The 21,621-nt window shown below is 43.8% G+C and overlaps 1 protein-coding gene across 5 annotated transcripts in view; it reads left to right on the top strand.

Moving 5' to 3' along the window:
- klc3 (kinesin light chain 3) overlaps positions 1 to 21,621 on the top strand; it is a 77,116-nt gene that overhangs the window by 14,083 nt on the left and 41,412 nt on the right. For all 5 annotated transcript variants that reach the window (XM_087984090.1, XM_087984093.1, XM_087984091.1 and 2 more), the window contains 5 exons: positions 760 to 1,009; positions 4,550 to 4,777; positions 6,879 to 6,951; positions 12,526 to 12,751; positions 20,201 to 20,288. In XM_087984090.1, coding sequence (XP_087840216.1) covers positions 773 to 1,009; positions 4,550 to 4,777; positions 6,879 to 6,951; positions 12,526 to 12,751; positions 20,201 to 20,288 — 852 coding nt within the window. In that variant the 5' untranslated portion in view covers positions 760 to 772. The remainder of the gene's footprint in view (positions 1 to 759; positions 1,010 to 4,549; positions 4,778 to 6,878; positions 6,952 to 12,525; positions 12,752 to 20,200; positions 20,289 to 21,621) is intronic.

Genomic DNA, 21,621 nt, shown 5'->3' with positions numbered 1-21,621 from the left:
GCATTAATAAGCCAGATAGGTTTTTGACAACAATAAACAATAGGTTCATGCTCGCTATTGCTGAGACTAGTGTTGTATTCAGATTTTTTGTTGCTGTGAACTAGGGCCAGACTGTTGAGGAGAGATGTTAGGATGGGAGATGTTTGGAACACTGCTGTTTGTAGATCAGTTGTTAATTTTAAATCTGAGGTAAACGTTTGTTTAACAAAAGGCCTTAAGGAGCATGGGCCAAAGACTGGTATGTGGGGTTGGGCCACAGATCAGCCTTGATCTCATTGAATGATGGAACAGTCTTAAGGGGCTCATTGGCCTACTCCTGTTCCTGTGTTCCTAACTGAATTTGAGGCCTGACATAATGGAATTTTAAACCTGTGTCTCCAGAGAATTTGCCGGTAATAATAATCCAGTAATAATACCGCTATGTCACAATGTTCCCTTGACTGCATTGTTTGATCTCTAGGATCTTGTTTACATGGGCATTCCCAAGAATGGGTGAAGTGAACCATTTCAGTTGGCTTTTGGCTTATGAACAGTTTTTCTTTATTTCTCTTTTCCTATCCGAAGATCAATTTTAGCTGTTTGTTCTCTTGCTCAACTGAGATCAGCTGACTTACTCGAAATCACAAGTACAGTGAGCAATGCATACATTCATTAAACCTTTTAGGAAATTTGAGGCATTTTCTCTTCCGTTGAGGGAAGATCACATTAATGCAGATGAATAATTAATTCCCACTAATGGACTTTGCCTCCTGCACACAGGGACCATAGCGTCATGTCCACAATGGTGCAGTTAAATGAGAAACTGAGTGCAGATGAGATCATTACCAGCACCAAGCAGGTCATCCAAGGGCTGGAGGCACTGAAGAATGAAAACAACACCATCCTACAGAACCTGCAGGAAACACTGCATGGTCTGACTGAAGATGAAGAAGCTCACTTGGTGGAAGAGAAGACCTGCCTCATCCAGAGATCACTGGAGATGATTGAATTGGGGCTAAGTGAAGCACAGGTAAGACTAAAGATTAAATGACAGGTTGGGAATGCATAAAAGGGGTTTGTATTCCCTGGAATTTATAAAAATAGAATGGTAACATGGCAAAAGCAGGCCTTTCAGCTTGTTACCATGCTGGCTGTCTGAAAGAGTGATTTAGCTGGCCCCCCCTGAACTCCCTTAGATCTCTTTTACATCTTTCCCCTCTCACGCTAAACCTATGCCCTCTAGTTCTGGACTCCCCCACCCCAGGGAAGAGACTTTGTCTATTTATCCTATCCATGCCCCTCATGATTATATAAACCTCTATAAGGTCACCCCTCAGCCTCTCCAGGGAAAACAGCCCCAGCCTATTCAACCTCTCCCTATAACTCAAATCCTCCAATCCTGTAAATCTTTTCTGAACCATTTCAAGTTTCACAACATCCTTCCAATAGGAAGGAGACCAGCATTGCATGCAATATTCCAACATTGGCCTTGCCAATGTCCTGTACAGCCACAATATGACCTCCCAACACTTGTATTCAATACTGTGACCAATAAAGGAAAGCATACCAAAAGCCGCCTTCACTATCCTATCTACCTGCAACTCCACTTGCAAGGAGCTATGAACCTGCACTCCAAGGTCTCTTTGTTCAGCAACACTCCCCAGGACCTTACCATTAAGTGTACAGGTCCTGCCAAGATTTACTTTCCCAAAATGCTGCACCTCGCATTTACCTAAATTAAACTCCACCTGCCACTCCTCAGCCCTTTGGCCCATCTTATCAAGATCCCACTTTACTCTGAGGTCACTATCCACTACACCTCCAATTTTGGTATCATCTGCAAACTTACTAACTATACCTCTTTTATGCTCGCATCCAAATCATTTATTTAAATGACGAAAAGTAGTGGTCCCAGCACCGATCCTTGTGACACTCCACTTGTCACAGGCCTCCAGTCTGAAAAACAGCCCTCTACCACCACCCTCTGTCTTCCACCTTTGAGCCAGTTCTGTATCCAAATGGCTAGTTCTCCCTATATTCCATGAGATCTAACCTTGCTATCCGGTCTCCCGTGGGGAACCTTGTCGAACGTCTTACTGAAGTTCATATAAGATCACATCCAGTGCTCTGCCATCATCAATCCTCTTTGTTACTTCTTCAAAAAACTCAGTCATGTTTGTGAGACATGGTTTCTCACGCACAAAGCCATGTTGACTATCCCTAATCAGTCCTTGCATTTCCAAATACATGTGCATCCTATCCCTTAGGATTCCCTGCAACAATTTGCCCACCACCGACGTCAGGCTCACTGGTCTACAGTTCCCTAGCTTGTCCTTACCACCCTTCTTAAACAGTGGCACCACGTTAGCCAACCTGCAGTCTTCCAGCACCTCACCTGTGACAATTGATGATACAATTATCTCAGCAAGGGGCCCAGCAATCACTTCCCTAGTTTTGCACAGAGTTCTTGGGTACACCTGATCTGGTCCTGGGGATTTAGCCACCTTTGTGTTTCAAGACATCCAGCACTTCCTCGTCTGTAATATGGACATTTTTCAAGATGTCACCATCTATTTCCCTACATTCTATATCTTTCATGTCCTTTTCCACAGTAAACACTGATGCAAAATACTCATTTAGTATCTCCCCCATCTCCTGCAGCTCCACACAAAGGCCACCTTGCTGATCTTTGAGGGACCCTATTTGCTCCCTAGTTACCTTTTGGTCCTGAATGTATTTGTAAAAACCCTTTGGATTCTCCTTTCCTCTATTTGCCAAAGCTATCTCATGTCCCCGTTTTGCCCTCCTGATTTCCCTCCTATTTCCTTTATACTTTTCTAAGGATTCTCTCGATCTACCCTGTCTATACCTTACATATGCTTCCTTCTTTTTCTTAACCAAACCCTCAATTTCTTTAGTCATCCAGCATTGCCTACGCCTACCAGCCTTTTCTTTTACCCTAACAGGACTATGCATTTAGATACAGAACTGGCTCAAAGATAGAAGACAGAGGGGGATAGTGGAGGGTTATTTTTCAGACTGAAGGCCTGTGACCAGTGGGATGCCACAAGGATCGGTGCTGGGTCCACTGCTTTTCATCAGTTATATAAATGATTTGGATGTGAGTATAAGAGGTATAGTTAGTAAGTTTGCAGATGACACCAAAATTGGAGGTGTAGTGGACAGCAAAGAAGCTTACTTCCGATAACAACGGGATTTTGATCAGATGGGCCATTGGGCTGAGAAGTGGCAAATGGAGTTTAATTTAGACAAATGTGAGGTGCTACATTTTGGGAAAGCAAATCTTAGCAGGACCTATATACTTAATGGTAAGGTCCTGGGGAGTGTTGCTGAACAAAGAGACCTTGGAGTGCAGGTTCATATCTCCTTGAAAATGGAGTCGCAGGTAGATAGGATAGTGAAGAAGGCGTTTGGTATGCTTTCCTTTATTGGTCAGAGTATTGAGTACAGGAGTTGGGAGGTCATGTTGCGGATGTGCAGGACATTGATTAGGCCACTGTTGGAATATTGCGTGCAATTCTGGTCTCCTTCCTATCGGAAAGATGTTGTGAAACTTGAATGGGTTCAGAAAAGATTTACAAGCATGTTGTCAGGGTTGGAGGATTTGAGCTATACGGAGAGGTTGAATAGGCTGGGGCTGTTTTCCCTGGAGCGTCAGAGGCTGAGGGGTGACCTTATAGAGGTTTACGAAATCATGAGGGGCATGGATAGGATAAATAGACAAAGTCTTTTCCCTGGTGTGGGGAAGTTCTGAACTAGAGGGCATAGGTTTAGGGTGAGAGGAGAAAGATATAAAAGAAACCTAACAGGTGACTTTTTCCTGCAGAGGGTGGTAAGTGTATGAAATGAGCTGCCAGAGGTAGTGGTGGAGGTTGGTACAATTGCAATATTTAAGAGGCATTTGGATGGTTATATGAATAGGAAGGGTTTGGAGGGATATGGGCCGGGTGCTGGCAGGTGGGACTAGATTGGGTTGGGATATCTGGTCAGCATGGACGAATTGAACTGAAGAGTCTGTTTCCGTGCTATACATCTCTATGCCTCTATGACTTGTGCTGTCTCTGGACTCTGGTTATCTCATTTCTGAAGGTTTCCCAGTTTCCAGGCGTCCCTTTACCTGTGAACATCTGCCCCCAATTAGCTTTTGAAAGTTCTTGCCTAATACCTTCAAAATTAGCCTTCCTTCAATTTAGAACTTCAACTTTTAGATCTGCTGTCTCCTTTGCCATCACTATTTTAAAACTATTTGGAGTATGGTCACTGACCCAAAAGCGCTCCCCCACTGACCCCTCAGTCACCTGCCCTACCTTATTTCCCAGGAGTAGGTCAAGTTTTGCACCTTCTCTGGTAGGTACATCCACATAAAGGAAACGACAAACTCCAACCCCATACTGAATAAAACTTTGAATCTGAAATATTTACCGTTTAATGTTTATTGTTTGTTCAAAGATTCAGGAAATAGAGAAGCCATTGACATACGTTTCTGGAGAGGCTGGGAGTGTTTGGATTTGAATTGCCCGTATGTTTTAACTCTTGACCTGTGTTTCAGGTGGTGACCGCTCTGTCTACCCATCTGAGTACAGTGGAGGCAGAGAAGCAGAAGCTACGAGCACAGGTGCGCCGGCTGTGCCAGGAGAACCAGTGGCTGCGGGATGAGCTGGCTGGCACCCAGCAGAAGCTGCAGAAGAGCGAGCAGATGGTGGCACAGCTGGAGGAGGAGAAGAAGCATCTTGAATTCATGAACCAAATTAAGAAGTACGATGAGGAGGAAGCAGCGGTATGTTGCTGAGCAGTGTCGCAGTTAAATACTGGAAAGAGAAGAAATTTGCATGGGATTTAGGGAGGTGGATGGAGGACTGAGATGAATTGAAGCTGTTTCAAGGTGCTGGTATGGGTATGATAGGCAGAATGGATCAGTGGTGCTGGAAGAGCACAGCAATTCAGGCAGCATCCGAGGACAGGCAAAATCGACGTTTCGGGCAAAAGCCCTTGATAGGCAGAATGGCCTCCTGTGTGGAATGGATTTCTGATTTGAATGCTTCCTTTTTCTCTGGTTGGAAGGTGCTGACTACGCCAGATCTCTGATTGCACAGGGGCAGCATCCCTCTGGCCAATTCTTCATTTGTGAACTTGGCGCAAGTCTTTTCCTTCGTCATGCAACATAGGTGTCGCAGGCTGGGTCAGCATTTATTTCTCATCCATTGTTGCCCTTGAAGGTGGTAGTGAGCATCAGTGCATATTCTGCACTCTTGTAATGTTCATGTTAGTATCATGTCTGTATTTTAAAGTGTACCTCTTATTGGGCTGGAGGGCTTATGGTGCAGAGAATTGGCCAAATGGTCAATGGAAAGATACTGGTCCCACCATGTGTGAATAATTCTTTTTGTCCAACGACAAGTAGCAACTTTATTTGATAAGAACGTAAAATATTTAAAGTAGGACTAGCAATTCAGCCCCTCAAGAATGCTCTGCCATTCCATAAGATCGTGGCTGATCTGCCCTTGGCCTTGAGTCCTCTTTCATGCCAGCTCCACAACTCTTCAATATTTTAAAACTCTATCTGCCTCCTTTTAAATATTTCCAATAATCTAGCCTCCACACCTCTGAGATAAAGAATTCCATTCATTTACTATCCTCTGAGAAAAGAGATTCTTCTGCAGCTCAGTTTTAAATGTGTGCCTCCTGTAACTTTGTCTCCTAGTTCAAAACTCCCCCATTTGTGGAAACATATCAATATCAACATTGTCAAGTCACCCTCCGAATCATACATGTTTCAGTCTTCTAAACTCTGATGAATGAAGACCAAACCTGTTTCACCATTCTTGATAAATCAACCCCTTCATTCTAGGAATCAGCCTTATGGATCTCTTTCAAATGCCTCCAATGCCAGTATATGTGTTTTTTTTAAATATGAAACTAAAACTGTCCACAGTATTCAGTTGTAGTCTTACCAACACCCTGTACAGTGGTAACAAGACTTTGTTTTTTTGAAAGCTCCAACTCCCTCAAGGCCAAATTTCCATTTGCTTCTTAATTGCTTGCTGTGCCTCTATGCAACTTTTGTGTTTCATGCGCATTATCACCCAGATACCTCTCTCTGTGTCTCTCTCTACCCCCTACCCCCTTGGAGTCTCTCTATTTCAATAATAGTATTCCTTTTGATTCTTCCAACCTCCATGAAACTCCATCTGCCAAGTTTTTGCCCACTCGCTCAACCTATTTCTGATACTGATTGTCGCCATAGTCTGTCGAGAACCATAAGGGCTGCTCTCTCATTAAAGAGAGAGATGGCTGATGGTGAGTTTAACCTGAGAGCCAGCACACCTCAGGCGAGGGGAGAGGTTGAGAAGGCAGGACCTTCATGGTGCTCTCAGCTGGTGTGGGAATTGAGCCTGGACTATTGGCATCTCGTTGCATTGCAAGCTGTCTAGCCAACTGTCCTTGCAGATTCCTTATGTCCATTTTGTAATGGCTGTCCACATTGCTGTCAACAGTTGTATAACTAACAGCCACTAGACTCTACCTAGTCTGTGATTCAAAAATCACTTTCACCTTCCCCATTTCATTTACAAGCTTCTCAAGATGTTTAGCAAACAGTTGGACGTAGGTGGATTGCTGACTTCCCCTGCTGACCCCCTTCACCTTTCTCCCTTCACTCTGAAAATATCACCATGTTCCAGTGGCTTTGGAAGACTGCCATCCAAAGATGTTATTTTCAAAGTATGCTCATATTTGTTCTACTGATGGGCTACTGAAAATTGAGTTCCTTAGTTCTGAGGCACAGGATATCTGCAGTGTATTTTGAGGTATGGCCACATTGTAAAGTGTTTCTAAATTTCTCATGACTGTTCTTTCTGATTTCCTTCTCCATTTGACAGGAAGATAAAGACAGTGTATTCGCAAAGGTTCCACTGGATGATCTATTCCCGAATGAGGATGAGCAGACTCAATGTATGTATTATGTGTATATTTCAGGAACTGATTTTAAAATCCTATTGCCTTCTCTCTTCAGATATAAAAATTCAGCATAGAGTCATAGAGATATACAGTACAGAAACAGACCATTCGGTCCAACTCGTCCATGCCAACCAGATACCCTCACCCAATCTAGTCCCACCTGCCAGATCCTGGCCCATATCCCTCCAAACGCCTCCTGTTCTTGTATACTCATCCAGATGCCTTTTAAATGCTGTAATTGTACAAGCCTCCACCATTTCCTGTGGCAGCTCATTCCATACACGTACTACCTTCTATGTGGAAAAAGTTGTCACTTTTATCTTTCCCCCCTCACCCTAAACCTATGCTCTCTAGTTCTGGACTCCCCCCATCTCAGAAAAGAGACTTTGTCTATTTATCCTATCCATGCCCCTCATGATTTTATAAACCTCTATAAGGTCACCCCTCAGCCTCCGACGCTCCAGGGAAAACAGCCCCAACCTGTTCAACCTCTCCCTATAGCTCAAATCCTCCAATCCTGATAACATCCTTGTAAATCTTTTCTGAACCCTTTCAAGTTTCACAACATTTTTCTGATAGGAAGGAGATCAGAATTGCATACAATATTCCAACAGTGGCCTAATCAATGTTCTGTACATCCGCAACATAACCTCCCAACTCCTGTAATCAATACTCTGACCAATAAAGGAAAGCATACCAAACGCCTTCTTCACGATCCTATCTACCTGCAACTCCACTTTCAAAGAGCTATGAACCTGCACTCCAAGGTCTATTTGTTCAGCAGCACTCCCTGGGATCTTACCATTAAGTGTATAGGTCCTGTTAAGATTTGCTTTCCCAAAATGCAGCACCTCACGTTTATCTAAATTAAACCCCATCTGCCACTTCTCAGCCCATTGACCCATATGATCAAGATGCAGTTGCAATTTGAGGTAACCTTCTTTGATGTCCTCTACACCTTCAATTTTGGTGTCATCTGCAAACTTACTAACTGAGCCAGTTCTGTATCCAAATGACTACTTCTCCCTGTATTCCATGAGATCTGACCTTGCTAATCAGTCTCCCATGGGGAACCTTGTCGAACGCCTTACTGAAGCCCATATAGATCACATTTACCGCTCTGCCCTCCTCAATCCTTTTTGTTGTTACTTCAAAAAACTCAACCAAGTTTTTGAGTCATGATTTCCCACGCACGAAGCCATGTTGACTAACCCTAATCAGTCCTTGCCTTTCCAAATACATGTGCATCCTGTCCCTCAGGATTCCCTCCAACAACCTGCCCACCACCGATGTCAGGCTCACTGGTCTATAGTTCCCTGGCTTGTCCTTACCACCCTTATTAAACAGTGGTACCACTTTAGCCAACCTCCTTTAGGCACCTCACTTGTGACTATCGATGATACAAATATCTGAGCAAGAGGCCCAGCAATCACTTCTCTAGCTTCCCACAGAGTTCTAGGGTGCACCTGATCAGGTCCTGGGGACTTATCTACTTTTGTGTTTCAAGACATCCAGCACTTCCTCATTTTTAATATGGACAGTTTTCAAGATGTCACCATCTATTTCCCTACATTCTATATCTTCCATGTCCTTTTCCACAGTCTCCGACCTCCCTAAATCATGTGCAAGTTCCTCAGTTGTTGTTCTGATTGCAGCACAAATGACGTGAACTGCCACTTCCAGTACGACTCCTTCAGACAAAGGGTTCATGTGAAACACACCATCAATTCTGGCAAAGTGAACCTGAAGCTTTTTTGGAAAAATGCCAAAAGCAAAGCAGATGAGTTTCTGCACCTGAAAGATTTTATAAATTATATCAAGGCATCTCACAGAAAAAGGGTGGAGATAGTTGCAGGAGACTGTCTGCAAAACACTGCAGTTATTTATTTCCATGATTGGTTAGCTTTGATGAGGGCATGAGAGCAGGATGGCTGTCTCACTTAAGCTTTTTAAAAATTTATAGTTTGTGTGTTTTTTCTGTCTTTGCTGAACAGTCTCTCTTGACCTAGTGAACGTTTCTCTGCAAAGAATTGCTGTCAGGGTTTTGGGGTGATGTTGACGAAACCACCGTTAATTGCAGGTAGCCTGAGAAGGTGGTCATGTTCCATTCAATATGCAGTTGAGTACCTGTCTGACCACTTCATTAAGAGCCAATGACATGACGTAATACTAGAGTCAAATATAATCCAATTAAAAAGTTAAGAGTAACTACAGTGAGCTTTGGTCTTTTTGGAGAATGAGTAAAGAGCATCAATGGAAAATAAGGAAATGGTTTATGAGTTGGTCAGATATCTTGCATCTGTCTTCACTCTGGGTGATACAAGTAATTTCCCACAAATAACTTTTCAAAATTCCCTTGGTTCCAGAGAAGTTTCATCAAATTCTCTATTCAAGAACAGAGGTAGACAGGAAGCAAGAAACCAACCACAGGCCAGTTAAGCTTGACATCTGTCATACGGACAATGTTGGAATCTGTTATTCACAGGGTTTTCACTGGCCAACTGGAAAATTCTCAGCATAATCAGGCACAGTCAGCATGGGTTTGTGAAAGGAAATAACGTGATTAATTTATTATTGATGAAATAATAAGCAACATGTTTCCGGGAGAGCTTCTGGATGTGTTGTACTTGGATTACAAAAGGCCTTTGAGCTGGTGCTGTATCAAAGGCACAGAGTATGAGCTCATAGAGTGCAGAGTATATATTAGTGTTGATTAGTGAAAGGAAACACTGTATGGGCATAGATGGGACATTTTCTGGTTGGTAACGTGTAACAAATGTTACCGCAGGCGTCTGTGCCAGGGCCTCAACTATTTTTACCCTGTGCTAAAGACTTGGATGTTGAGACTGAATTATGGTTGCTAAATTTGCTGATGATGAAAAGGTAGTTAGGAATATGTGAAGGGAATATAAGATGTCTGTCAAGGGATATAGATAGGTTGTGGGAAAAGTTTTGGACATGAAATTTAATGTGGGAAATTGCGAACTTGACCTCTTTGGCCGGAAGAATAGAAATGCTGCTTATTAAATATAGAGAGATTGCAGAACTCTGAGAGGCAGAGGGATCTGGGTGTCCTAGTACAAGAATCACAAAAGTTCATTTTTAAGTATGAATTATGAAGGCGGCATATGGAATGTTTCTTGCAAGGTAAATGGAATCTAAACACTGGGACATTTTGCTGCAATTGTATAGGATATTAGAGATCACACCTGGAACACATGCAGTTTTCGTCTCCTTATTTAAAAAGAGACTGATTGAATTGCATCAGAATCTGGATCTGTTCGTCTGAGGCAGCTCCTTACCACCTTTTCAAGGGCAATTAGGAATGGGCAATAAATATTGGTCTAGCAAGCAATGCCTAAATTCTGAGTGAATCCAAAAGAAAACTGCAGTTTGAACAAGATTGTCTCAATGCTGGGGTGAGGGGCTCACCTTATGAGGAAAGGTTGGACAGGTTGGATGTAAATACCAATCCGGTGGAGATTTGACTTGGTGGATGCTGAAAGGGACACAGTTTAAAAATGAGGGATTTCCCATTTAAGACTGAGATAACCTTCCTTCAGGCGGTCATGAATGTTTGGAACGCTCATCCCCAGAGAGCAGTAGAGGCAGCGTCATTGAATATTTTTAGGTAGAAGTGAATAGATTCTTGACCAACAAGGGAATTAAAGGTTATCTGGGGTTAAGCAGGAAAGTGGAGTTGAGGCCACAGTCCAATAAGGGGTGATGTTATTGAATGGTACAGCAGGCTTCAAGGGCAGGATAGGCTACTCTTATTCCTAATTCATAATGGAAGGACATTGTCTCATCTAGATCCGAAATATTCTTGTTCTGAAATTCCTTAAAGCAGATGCTCTACAATTGAACATTCAGTACAGAGTACTGACAACATCAGGGAATAGGGTGGGGCATTGGAATACATGTAGAAGTTCAGCCACGATCTGATTGAATGCAGGAGCAGGCTTATGTGGCTATATGGCGAACGTGAGGACTGCAAATGCTGGAGACTTAGAGTTGAGAGTGCGGTGCTGGAAAAGCACAGCAGGTCAGGCAGCATCCGAGGAGCAGGAGAATCGACCTTTCAGGCAAAAGCCCTTCATCATTGATTTTCCTGCATCAAAAGCCCTGATGAAGGGCTTTTGCCCGAAACTTTGATTTTCCTGCTCCTCTGATCCTGCCCGACTTGCTGTGCTTTTCCAGCACCACTCTAATTTAGACTTGCATGGCTATATGGTTACCCTATATCTTTCAAAGGTGTGAGTGAAGTGGTTTAGATTTTGTGACAACCCATACTTAGCGTGAGGTTTCGTTTGGTGTCAACCCACAAGTTACTAGTTTGATTGCATTCAATTAGATTTAGATTTTATGTTGTCATTTCCCAGACTGGGGCTTGAAATAGGACATCTGAATTATTATCCTCGCACCATAACTACTCAACATCATGCCCGGACATCATCTGTGTCAAAAGTTGATGCTTAATTCCCCTGATGGCTCAGTTAGTAGAGGTGTGGAGTGCTATTGTGGCTTGTCCACCCTTCAAAGTGAAGATGACAGCGCACATCAAATAGTTTGTATGATTTGAGTTATGAACAAGTCACGGATTTGATATTGAATTTCTTTGCTTTTTGTCCCTGCTTCTGATATGCACTAGCTTCCAGTGTAGCCTATTCTTTATTTTTCATTTCATTGCACCAGGGGAGATCCTGGGAGAACTTCTACTTGGCTTTGAAGTCAGTACCAAAACTCCTAATAAGCTGCATGTACCAGAAAGGTTCCATATTTAACCCCTTTCTGTGCTGAATTAATGAGTGTTGGCATTGGGGCTTGCTTCTCTTTGAGAAGTTGGTGATGAATTACCTTCTTCAACTGCTACGGTCCCTATGATGTGGGTGTACCAACAGTACTGTCGTGGAGGGAGTTTCAGCATTTTTGACTTAGTGTCACTGAGATATATTTTAACCTGGGATGCTGTATGATTTGGGGGGGTTCAGATGGTGGTGTTCCGCTGCCTTTGTTCTCTTTAAGTAGTGGAAGTCACACTTTTGGGAGGTGCTGTTAATGGAACCCAAGAACCTGTAGTGCTTCTTGGAAATGGTCAACACTTGCAGCCTCTGTGCACCCATAGTGATGGAAGTGAATTTTAAAGCTGGTGAATGAGGTACTAATCAAGTTTTGGATAGTATAAAACTTCTTGGGTGTTGGGGCAATTCCATTACACTCTTAACTTATGCCTTGTGGACTTTTAGAAGCCAGGAGATGCATTACTTTCTGCAGGATTCCCAGCCTCTGACCTGCTCCTGGATCTCCAAAGTATATATGGCTGGTCAGTTAAATTCTGGTCAGTGGTCAGTTTAGACTGAGTATATTGGCTCAGCTGTCTCTGATTGAATAATCTGTCAACACTTGTTGCCTAAGCTACCAGCCATCTTGGAAGAGGGAGGAATGAGGGCAGCCAGTGAAACTTGCAGGGAAGGAAGAAAGTTTAGAGTAAGAAGTGAAGTGTTTAATGATCAGCAGAGAGGAGTCTGGGTACTGAAGTGTTTTGATTTGTGTCCTTGTATATTGCAGTGCACCAGCCGCACAGCAGTGCAGCAGCAGCAGCCCAACAGGGCGGATATGAAATCCCAGCACGACTGCGAACACTGCACAATCTAGTGATACAGTATGCTTCACAAGGCCGTTATGAAGTGGCTGTTCCTCTCTGTAAACAAGCACTGGAGGACCTGGAGAAAACGTCAGGCCACAACCACCCTGATGTGGCCACCATGTTAAACATTCTCGCCTTGGTATACAGGTATGATTAATTTGGAGCTTACTTAACATGCAAATATTAGGGGCAATAGGAATGAGAACTTTGGGCAAATCTCCTTTTAATGTATCAGTTTGCATAGTATAGGTTATGGAGGGAGTTCCTGAACCTTGACCCAGCAACACTGAAGAATGGTGTTTGCATCTGCTGCCCTTGTTCTCCTGAGCAATTCTCTTAGTTCTAGGTTTCCAAAAGTGGTGATTGGTTCCCAACTGGAGTCCTGAGCTGAGATTTTGGGGCTATTATCACTAAAACAACAGTAGTTGCCCTGGATCCCCCTCACTCTCATAGGTCTCTGCTTTCCCCATCCCCTTGTTTTCATAGTTTTCACTGAGAACCCTCGAAGTGGGATCATGGTGAAAGCAGTTTGGGAAGCTTCATCACAGTTCATCACTTTAACTTGCTTGCGTTTCTCTGATCCCGAATGAACATTTAGTACAAATGCAGAGTGTGCAGAATGTATCACATTTCTGCATCTCTCCTCTTTTGTTTTTTACTGACTTATTTGCATGTTGCCTCTATTCATTGAAAAATATTTTCACAACCAATATTTCCTGTTTGTCTTTTGATACAGCACACCTCTGCACCAATAGCAAGGGTTATGATTTTTTTAAGTGAAAAAATGTGACAGCCCTCAGGATCTGGTATAGGGTTCCCAGGAATGTGTCAGTATTTGCAGGAGGATGTTGGAGTGAGTCAGTATTTCTAGACAGCAAGTTGTTCTCCTGTGTGTGCACATCTCTTTGTATCTGTGTGTGTCCATATCCATGTGCATGTGTCTACTTGCTTGGCTGTGTATGCTTGAACGTGTGTCCACAAGAATCAGTATTTTTCATCATTTATATAGATGATTTGGATGTGAACATAGGAGGTACAGTTAATAAGTTTGCAGATGACACCAAAATTGGAGGCGGAGTGGTTAATGAAGAAGGTTACTTCACAATATAACTTCACAATGATCTTGTACCAATGGGCTGAGAAGTGGCAGATGGAGATTAATTTAGATAAATGCAAGGTGCTGCATTTTGGAAAAGCAGGACAGGACTTATACATTTAATGGTAAGGTCCTGAGGAGTGTCACTGAGCAAAGGGATCTTGGAGTGCAGGTTCATAGTTCCTTGAAGGTGGAGTCACGGGTAGATAGGATAGTGAAGGAGGTGTTGGTATGCTTTCCGTAGTTGGTCAGAGTATTGAGTACAGGAGTTGGAATGTCATGTTGCGGCTGGACAGGTCATTGGTTAGGCCACTTTTGGAATATTGAGTGCAATTCTGGTCTCCTTCCTATCGGAAAGATGTTGTGAAACTTGGAAGGGTTCAGAAAAGATTTACAAGGATGTTGCCAGGGTTGGAGGATTTGAGCTATAGGGAGAGGCTGAACAGGCTGGGGCTGTTTTCCCTGGAGCGTCGTAGGCTGAAGGATGACCTTTATAAAGGTTTATAAAATCATGAGGGGCATGGATGGGATAAATAGACATGGTCTTCTCCGTGGGGTGGGGGAATCCAGAACTAGAGGGCATAGGTTTAGGGTGAGAGGGAAAAGATATAAAAGGGACCTAAGGGGCAACGTTTTCATACAGAGGGTGGTGCGTGTATGGAATGAGCTGCCAGAGGAAGTGGTGGAGGCTGGTACAATTGTAACATTTAAAAGGCATCTGGATGGGTATATGAATAGGAAGGGTTTGGAGGGATATGGGCCAAGTGCTGGCAAATGGGACCAGATTAATTTAGGATATCTGGTCAGCATGGATGAGTGGGACTGAAGGGTCTGTTTCTGTGCTGAAGATCTCTATAGCTGTAATTTTCATTGTATTTCTACAATACAGTTGTCTCTCAGTGAACTTTCATAGCATACTAATTATATTTAGTTCTGTAAGAGGATCATGAATACCTGAAGGAATTAGTTATGTTCAGGGGTTTGCAGAAGGTCATCAAGATTTTGAAAGGCTCGCTTGATCCACAAATTGGATTAGTGCTTTTCAATTCACTTAGAGGCACATTGCATTGTTTCTAATATATGTCAAGAAGCGAATGTTGATCTTAAAAATAATTTTAGCATGACACTTGTTACTGAAGATGCTTTTACATCTTGTTTCTGTGATTCTTACCCATTACATCTCAAACCTGCCAACATGGGTGGCCCATGTTCTTCATTTCAATGTAAAGTCACTGGGACTTCCTCAGGCCAGCAGCTGGGATGCAAACACCATTGTAAAGGCAGCTTTAACCCACGAGGGACAGAATGTAGCAAAGAATGAAGAACCCCCTCCGCTCCACCGTGTGAGGGCTTCAGGGCAGGATGAAGGCAAGGCCAACCACCTTCTTCAAGAAGGATAAGGGAAGGGGGTGGAGAAGAAAAGTTCTCCAGCAATAAGTTAACAGATCACGCCAAGAAGCTCTTTTCCTTATTGCAAATGTTCTATTTTCTCTGCTGTTCATATTTTGTTTCCTCTCTTTCTCTTCCCATCTCCCATCCCCCTCCTAAGAAGGCTCATGTAGCATGTCTCAATGACTACTGCCCAGTAGCCCTAACTTCAGTGGTCATGAAGTGCTTTGAAAGGCTGGTCATGGCATTAATCAACTCCAGCATCCCCACTACCCTTGATCCACTCCAATTTGCCTTTTGGACCAACAGATCCACGTCAGATGCCATATCACTTGCCCTTCACTCCTCCCTGGAACATCTTGACACCAAGAACAGCTACATAAGAATCCTACTCATTGACTACATTTCAGCCTTCAGCACTATTATCCCCTTGAGACTGACTACTCAACTAAGTGATCTCAGACTAAGCCCCACTCTCTGCAACTGGATTCTCAGTTTCCTGACCCACAGGCCATAATCAGTGAAGATTGGGGACAATGTTTCATCCTCACTAACTCTCAACACTGGAGCCCCCCAGGGGTGCATACTCAGCCCCCTACTGTACTCACTGGATACCCATGACTGCGTCGCCTAATACCAGACTAATGTCATTTACAAGTTCACTGGTGACGCCACCATAGTCGGTCGAATCTCAGATAGCGATGAAACAGATGACAGACGGGAGGTGGAAGACCTGGAAAAATTGTGCACTGAGAACAACCTAGCGCTCAATACTTGCAAAACCAAGGAACTCCTTATTGACTTTCGGTGGGATGTTACTCATGACCCCCCTACACATTAACAGCACAGAGGTGGAACGAGTGAGAGTGTCAAGCTCCTGGGCCGAGAGCATTCTGTCTGGATGTATCACTACCTAATATGGCAACTGTACCATTCAAGATCGGAGATGGTTACAGAGAGGGGTGAACTCTGCCCAGGCAATCACAAAGGCCAACCTCCCATCTATAAAATCCATCTAACAGGCCTGCTGTCAAGGAAAGGCTGCCAGTATTCTCGAAGATCCATCCCATCCTGGCAATGCTTTTCTGCGAAGCCTACTATCGGGGAGGAAATACACACACACACACACACACACTCTCTCTCTCTCTCTCTCTCTCTCTCTCTCTCTCTCTCTCTCTCTCTCTCACACTCTCACACTCACACACTCTCACACACACTCACACACACACTCACACACACACTCACACACACACTCACACACACTCACACACACTCACACACACTCACACACTCACACACTCACACACTCACACACTCACACACTCACACACTCACACACACTCACACACTCACACACTCACACACTCACACACACTCACACACTCACACACTCACACACTCACACACTCACACACTCACACACTCACACACACTCACACACTCACACACTCACACACTCACACACTCACACACACACACTCTCACACACTCTCACACACTCTCACACTCTCACACTCACACACTCACACACTCACACACTCACACACACTCACACACACTCACACACACTCACACACTCACACACTCACACACTCACACACTCACACACTCACACACACTCACACACTCACACACTCACACACTCACACACTCACACACTCACACACTCACACACTCACACACTCACACACACACACTCTCACACACTCTCACACACACTCACACACTCACACACTCACACACTCACACACTCACACACTCACACACTCACACACTCACACACTCTCACACTCTCACACTCACACACTCACACACTCACACACTCACACACACACACTCACACACTCACACACTCACACTCACACACTCACACACTCACACACTCACACACTCACACACTCACACACACTCACACACACTCACACACACACACACTCACACACTCACACACTCACACACTCACACACTCACACACTCACACACTCACACACTCACACACACACACACACACTCACACACACACACACTCACACACACACACACACACTCACACACACACACACACACTCACACACACACACACACACTCACACACACACTCACACACACTCACACACACACTCACACACACTCACACACACACTCACACACACTCACACACACTCACACACACTCACACACACACTCACACACACACACACTCACACACACACTCACACACACTCACACACACTCACACACACTCACACTCACACACTCACACACTCACACACTCACACACACACACTCACACACACACACACTCACACTCACACACACACACACACACACACACACTCACACACTCTCTCACACACACACACCTCTCTGCTACTGTTTACCTTTTATTTACTCATCTATGCTATTTAACTCTGTGATCAGCCTGTATTGCTCGCAAGGCAAAGCTTTCCACTGTGCCTCTGTATAAGTGACAATAAATTCAATCCGATTCAATTCCACATCTCCAGGATGAGACTGCATGCATGTGGGCTGCTGCCAGATTTTTGCCAAGATTAATATTTGCTTCTCATTGTGCTCCCAAAGACTGAAATTATTACGTTTCCCACCTCCACCCCACCCAATTACCCCAGATTACGGCATCATTGTAAAGTGGGGAGATCAGATTGGAACTTTAATTCTTTGGTTTGCTCTGGAGTTCTTTATCACCAGGTGTGATCGGTTTGCTTTAGTAGGAGTGGGCTAAGGCTTTGTTACTGGATTTCCATACCTAATGGTATCATGGGAGCACCTTCACAGTGCAGACTGCTGTCCTTCAAGACGGCATCCCATGATCACCATTTTCATCTTAAGAGCAACAAGAGGTGGAGAGCTTTAGAGAATTAATTCCAGAGTTTGGGGCTAAGGCAGCTGAAAGTGAATAATAGATCGATAGAAATCCAGGATTTGGAGAGTGTTCAAGGGTTATAGGAGATTATAGAGATGGGGAGTTTGTGAGTGAGTGAACCAAATCCAATCAGCTCTTCCCAACTGTTGCAGTAACCCTCCACTGTATTAGGGAAAGTTACATTAACTGAAGTCATTGCCCAGGGGCTGTTATTGCCCAGGGGCTGTAGGTGTAAGGATAGGTTAGGCTTCCACTGTCAGATCCTTCACTAATCCAGTGTCACCCTTGTATGAAAGTTTTTCTCTTTTCAAGGGCACATCTTCAGACTTTCTCGGGGGCTGCTATTATTGGGGTGGCACGGTGGCTCAGTGGTTAGCACTGCTGCCTCACAGCACCAGGGACCAGGTTCAATTCCCGCCTCTGGTAACTGTCTGCGTGGAGTTTGCACATTCTCCCCGTGTCTGCGTGGGTTTCCTCTGGGTGCTCCGGTTTCCTCCCACAATCCAAAGATGTGCAGGTTAGGTGAATTGGCCATGCTAAGTTGCCCGTAGTGTTTGGTGCATTAGTCAGGGGTAATTGTAAGGGAATGGGTCTGCTCTTCGGAGGGTCGGTGTGGACTTGTTGGGCCAAAGGGCCTGTTTCCACACTGTATGGGAATCTAATCTAATCTAATTTTTGGAGGCTACCTTTTGTTTTTCTTTCTCATTAGCTCATTTATTGGGTGGTGCAGTCACAAAGTAAAAATACTTCGGTTATTTGGACTCTTACAAAGCAGAATTAGAAGAATTCAGCAATCTCATCAATAATTGTTGCTGTTCAATTAAACTAAATGTCATGTTACACAAGGAAAGCAATAATTTTCTCAATCTCTAAATACCAAGTGCTTAAATTAGTATGAAATGGGCGTAAGTTAACAGTAAATTATTTTTAAAATAATTGGGATATGCCTATAGACCATAAATTCCCTGTCAACTGGTGAGGTTGCAACTAAATGGTTGCATTAATTCACAATATATGAGATGCTTTGAGTTGTGATAACACACAAATGTGAATCTTTATGAATTAAAACTTTTCAGTAATAAATTAGCCAATCAAATCGTAAGGTCCTGGGGAGTGTTGCTAAACAAAGAGACCTTAGAGTGCAGGTTCACAGTTCTTTGAAAATGGAGTTGCAGGTAGATAGGATAGTGAAGAAGAAAAGAGAGGAGAAAAACGTAAAAGGGACCAAAGGGGCAACGTTTTCACACAGAGGGTGGTGCGTGTATGGAATGAACTGCCAGAGGAAGTGGTGGAGGCTGGTAGAATTACAGCATTTAAAAGGCATCTGGATGGGTATAATGAATAGGAAGGTTTAAGAGGGATATAGGCCAAATGTTGGCAAATGAGACTAGGTTAATTTAGGATATCAGCATGGATGAGTTGGACTGAAGGGTCTGTTTCCATGCTGTACATCTCTATGGCTCTCTGACAATATTATTCACAACAGCATCCACTACAAATGCGTTGAAGGAATTAAGACTTCTATCTCCCCTTGGCAGTTGCCTCCATCACTCTGCACAACTCCCCCTCCATTTCCCAACCCCCACATCTATGCTACCCTGGGATGCAGAGAAATATCCTACCCAAAAGTTAGTGAATTTTTGTAATTCTCTAGCCTGAAGGGTTGTGGATGCTCCATTATTGAATATATCTGAAGCTGCAGTGGCCAGATGTTTTGTCTCTTTGGGAATCGAGGGATATAAGGAGCAGAAAGGAAAGTGGAGTTAAAGGCCAAGGTTGTGCTGATTAGTGAAGCAGCCTCGATGGGTCAAATGGTCTACTCCTGCTCCTACTTCCTGTATATTTATCTGGGGATGGGGCGGTGAAGATAGCCCATCACACTATATGCAAATGCTGCTCTCTTAAAGGATGCTTTAATTTGAGAGTTATTACAAATGTCACGCTCTGTACTTGTAATGAGGTAAAGCAGCCCTTTGTATCTCAGTGAAAGTCCAAACTCTCGGTTTTGGAAATGTAAATGTTCAGAGGCAAGAATGATCCCTCAAACCCATCAGCGCTCTTCGCAAATTACAGCTCCACTTTGTTGTTTAATTAAAAACAGGATGCTTTGTTTGTTGCCTGCACTTTCTCAGCTGCTCCAAGGAAAGACAATAGCAGAGTCACTGTAACCCTAACTTCCACCGTTCTCTGAAATCCTCCTCCTGATCCTTTTCCCTGTGTTTTACAGAGATCAAAACAAATACAAAGAAGCTGCAAACCTTTTAAATGATGCCCTGACAATCCGGGAGAAAACTCTGGGCCAGGATCATCCAGCGGTCAGTTTATTATTTTACTGTTATACTCTTTAACTGGGCTGCTTAGTAGAGTAAATTGCTTGAGTCAGAAAGGTTGTATTGTCAGCCAATACCGCAATTGTACTTACATAGCACATTTAATATAGCAAAACATCCCAAGACTACTTTCAGCTGCATTATCAAGCTAAATTTGATGCAACACAGTTTCTCAGTGATTAGTTACAGCTGCCTTACAGCACCGGGGATCTGGGTTTGATTCCACCCTCTGGTGACTGTCTGTGTGGAGTTTGCACATTCTCCCCGTGCTGCGTAGGTCTCCCCATGCTGCATAGGTTTCCTCCCACAGTCCAAAACTGTGCTGGTTAGGTGGATTGGCTATGGCCAATGCAGTGCTACAAGGACAGGGTAGGGGTGTGTCTGGAGAGTCGACGTCGACTCAGTGGGCCAAATGGCCTACTTCCACACTGTGGGGATTGGATGACAACACATAAGCTGTATCAAGGTCCAATGCCTAAAGCTTGGCCCAAACAGTCGATTTTCAATGAGGTGAGTGGAATTAAAGAGATTTAACTACAGAGCTTGGGCACAGACAGCTGAAGGCAACGATGAGCCAATTAAAATTGGGGATGCATGATGACAGGATAGGAGGAGTCCAGAGACCTTAGCAGACTGTAAGGATGGAGGAAGTTAGAAAACTATAGAAGCACATCACCATGAGGGATTTAAACACCAGGATTGACAGGGTATAGGCAAATGGTTGGTGCTATGCAGGGAAATGGTTAAAAGAAAAGGATGGTGCTTCCCTGAGTTTTCTTTCTTCTCTGGAATGTTGTTCATACTTTCTGAAGTACGCTCCATAGAGACAGCAGCAAATCTTTAAAACCACCACCTCATCCCGTACTGCCTGAGTTTGTGGCTGGTACTGTCTCACCTCCTTGGTGCAATTGCAAAAAGTCGACCATGTTTTTCAGTATGACAGTACCAGTACACTGCTGAGAGAGTGCTACAGATCCCATAGAGTCATGCACGGAAATAGGCACTTCGGTCCAACTCGTCCATGCTGACCAAGTTTCCTAAATGGAGCTCATCCCATTTTCCTGCATTTAGCCCATATCCTCTAAACCTTTTTTCTATCCATGTACCTGTCCTTTAAATGTTGTGACTGTACCCTCCTCTATTACTACTTCGGCCAGCTCATTCTATATGCACACCACCCCACTGTGTGGAAAAGGTTGACTCTCGGGTGCCTTTGAGATCCGTCCCCTCGCCTTAAACCTATGCCGTCAAGTTTTGGGCTCCCCTACCCAAGGGAAAAGAGCTTATCTACGCCCTTGTGATTTTATATATTCATTAC

The sequence above is a fragment of the Chiloscyllium plagiosum genome, unplaced genomic scaffold (genome assembly GCF_037043375.1).
Source record: "Chiloscyllium plagiosum isolate Xiang-an unplaced genomic scaffold, Cpla_swu_hap1 HiC_scaffold_47, whole genome shotgun sequence".
NCBI classification, from domain to species: Eukaryota; Metazoa; Chordata; class Chondrichthyes; order Orectolobiformes; family Hemiscylliidae; genus Chiloscyllium; species Chiloscyllium plagiosum.
The sequence above is the reverse complement of the archived record's forward strand: the minus strand, read 5'-3'. Positions and strand labels throughout refer to the sequence as shown.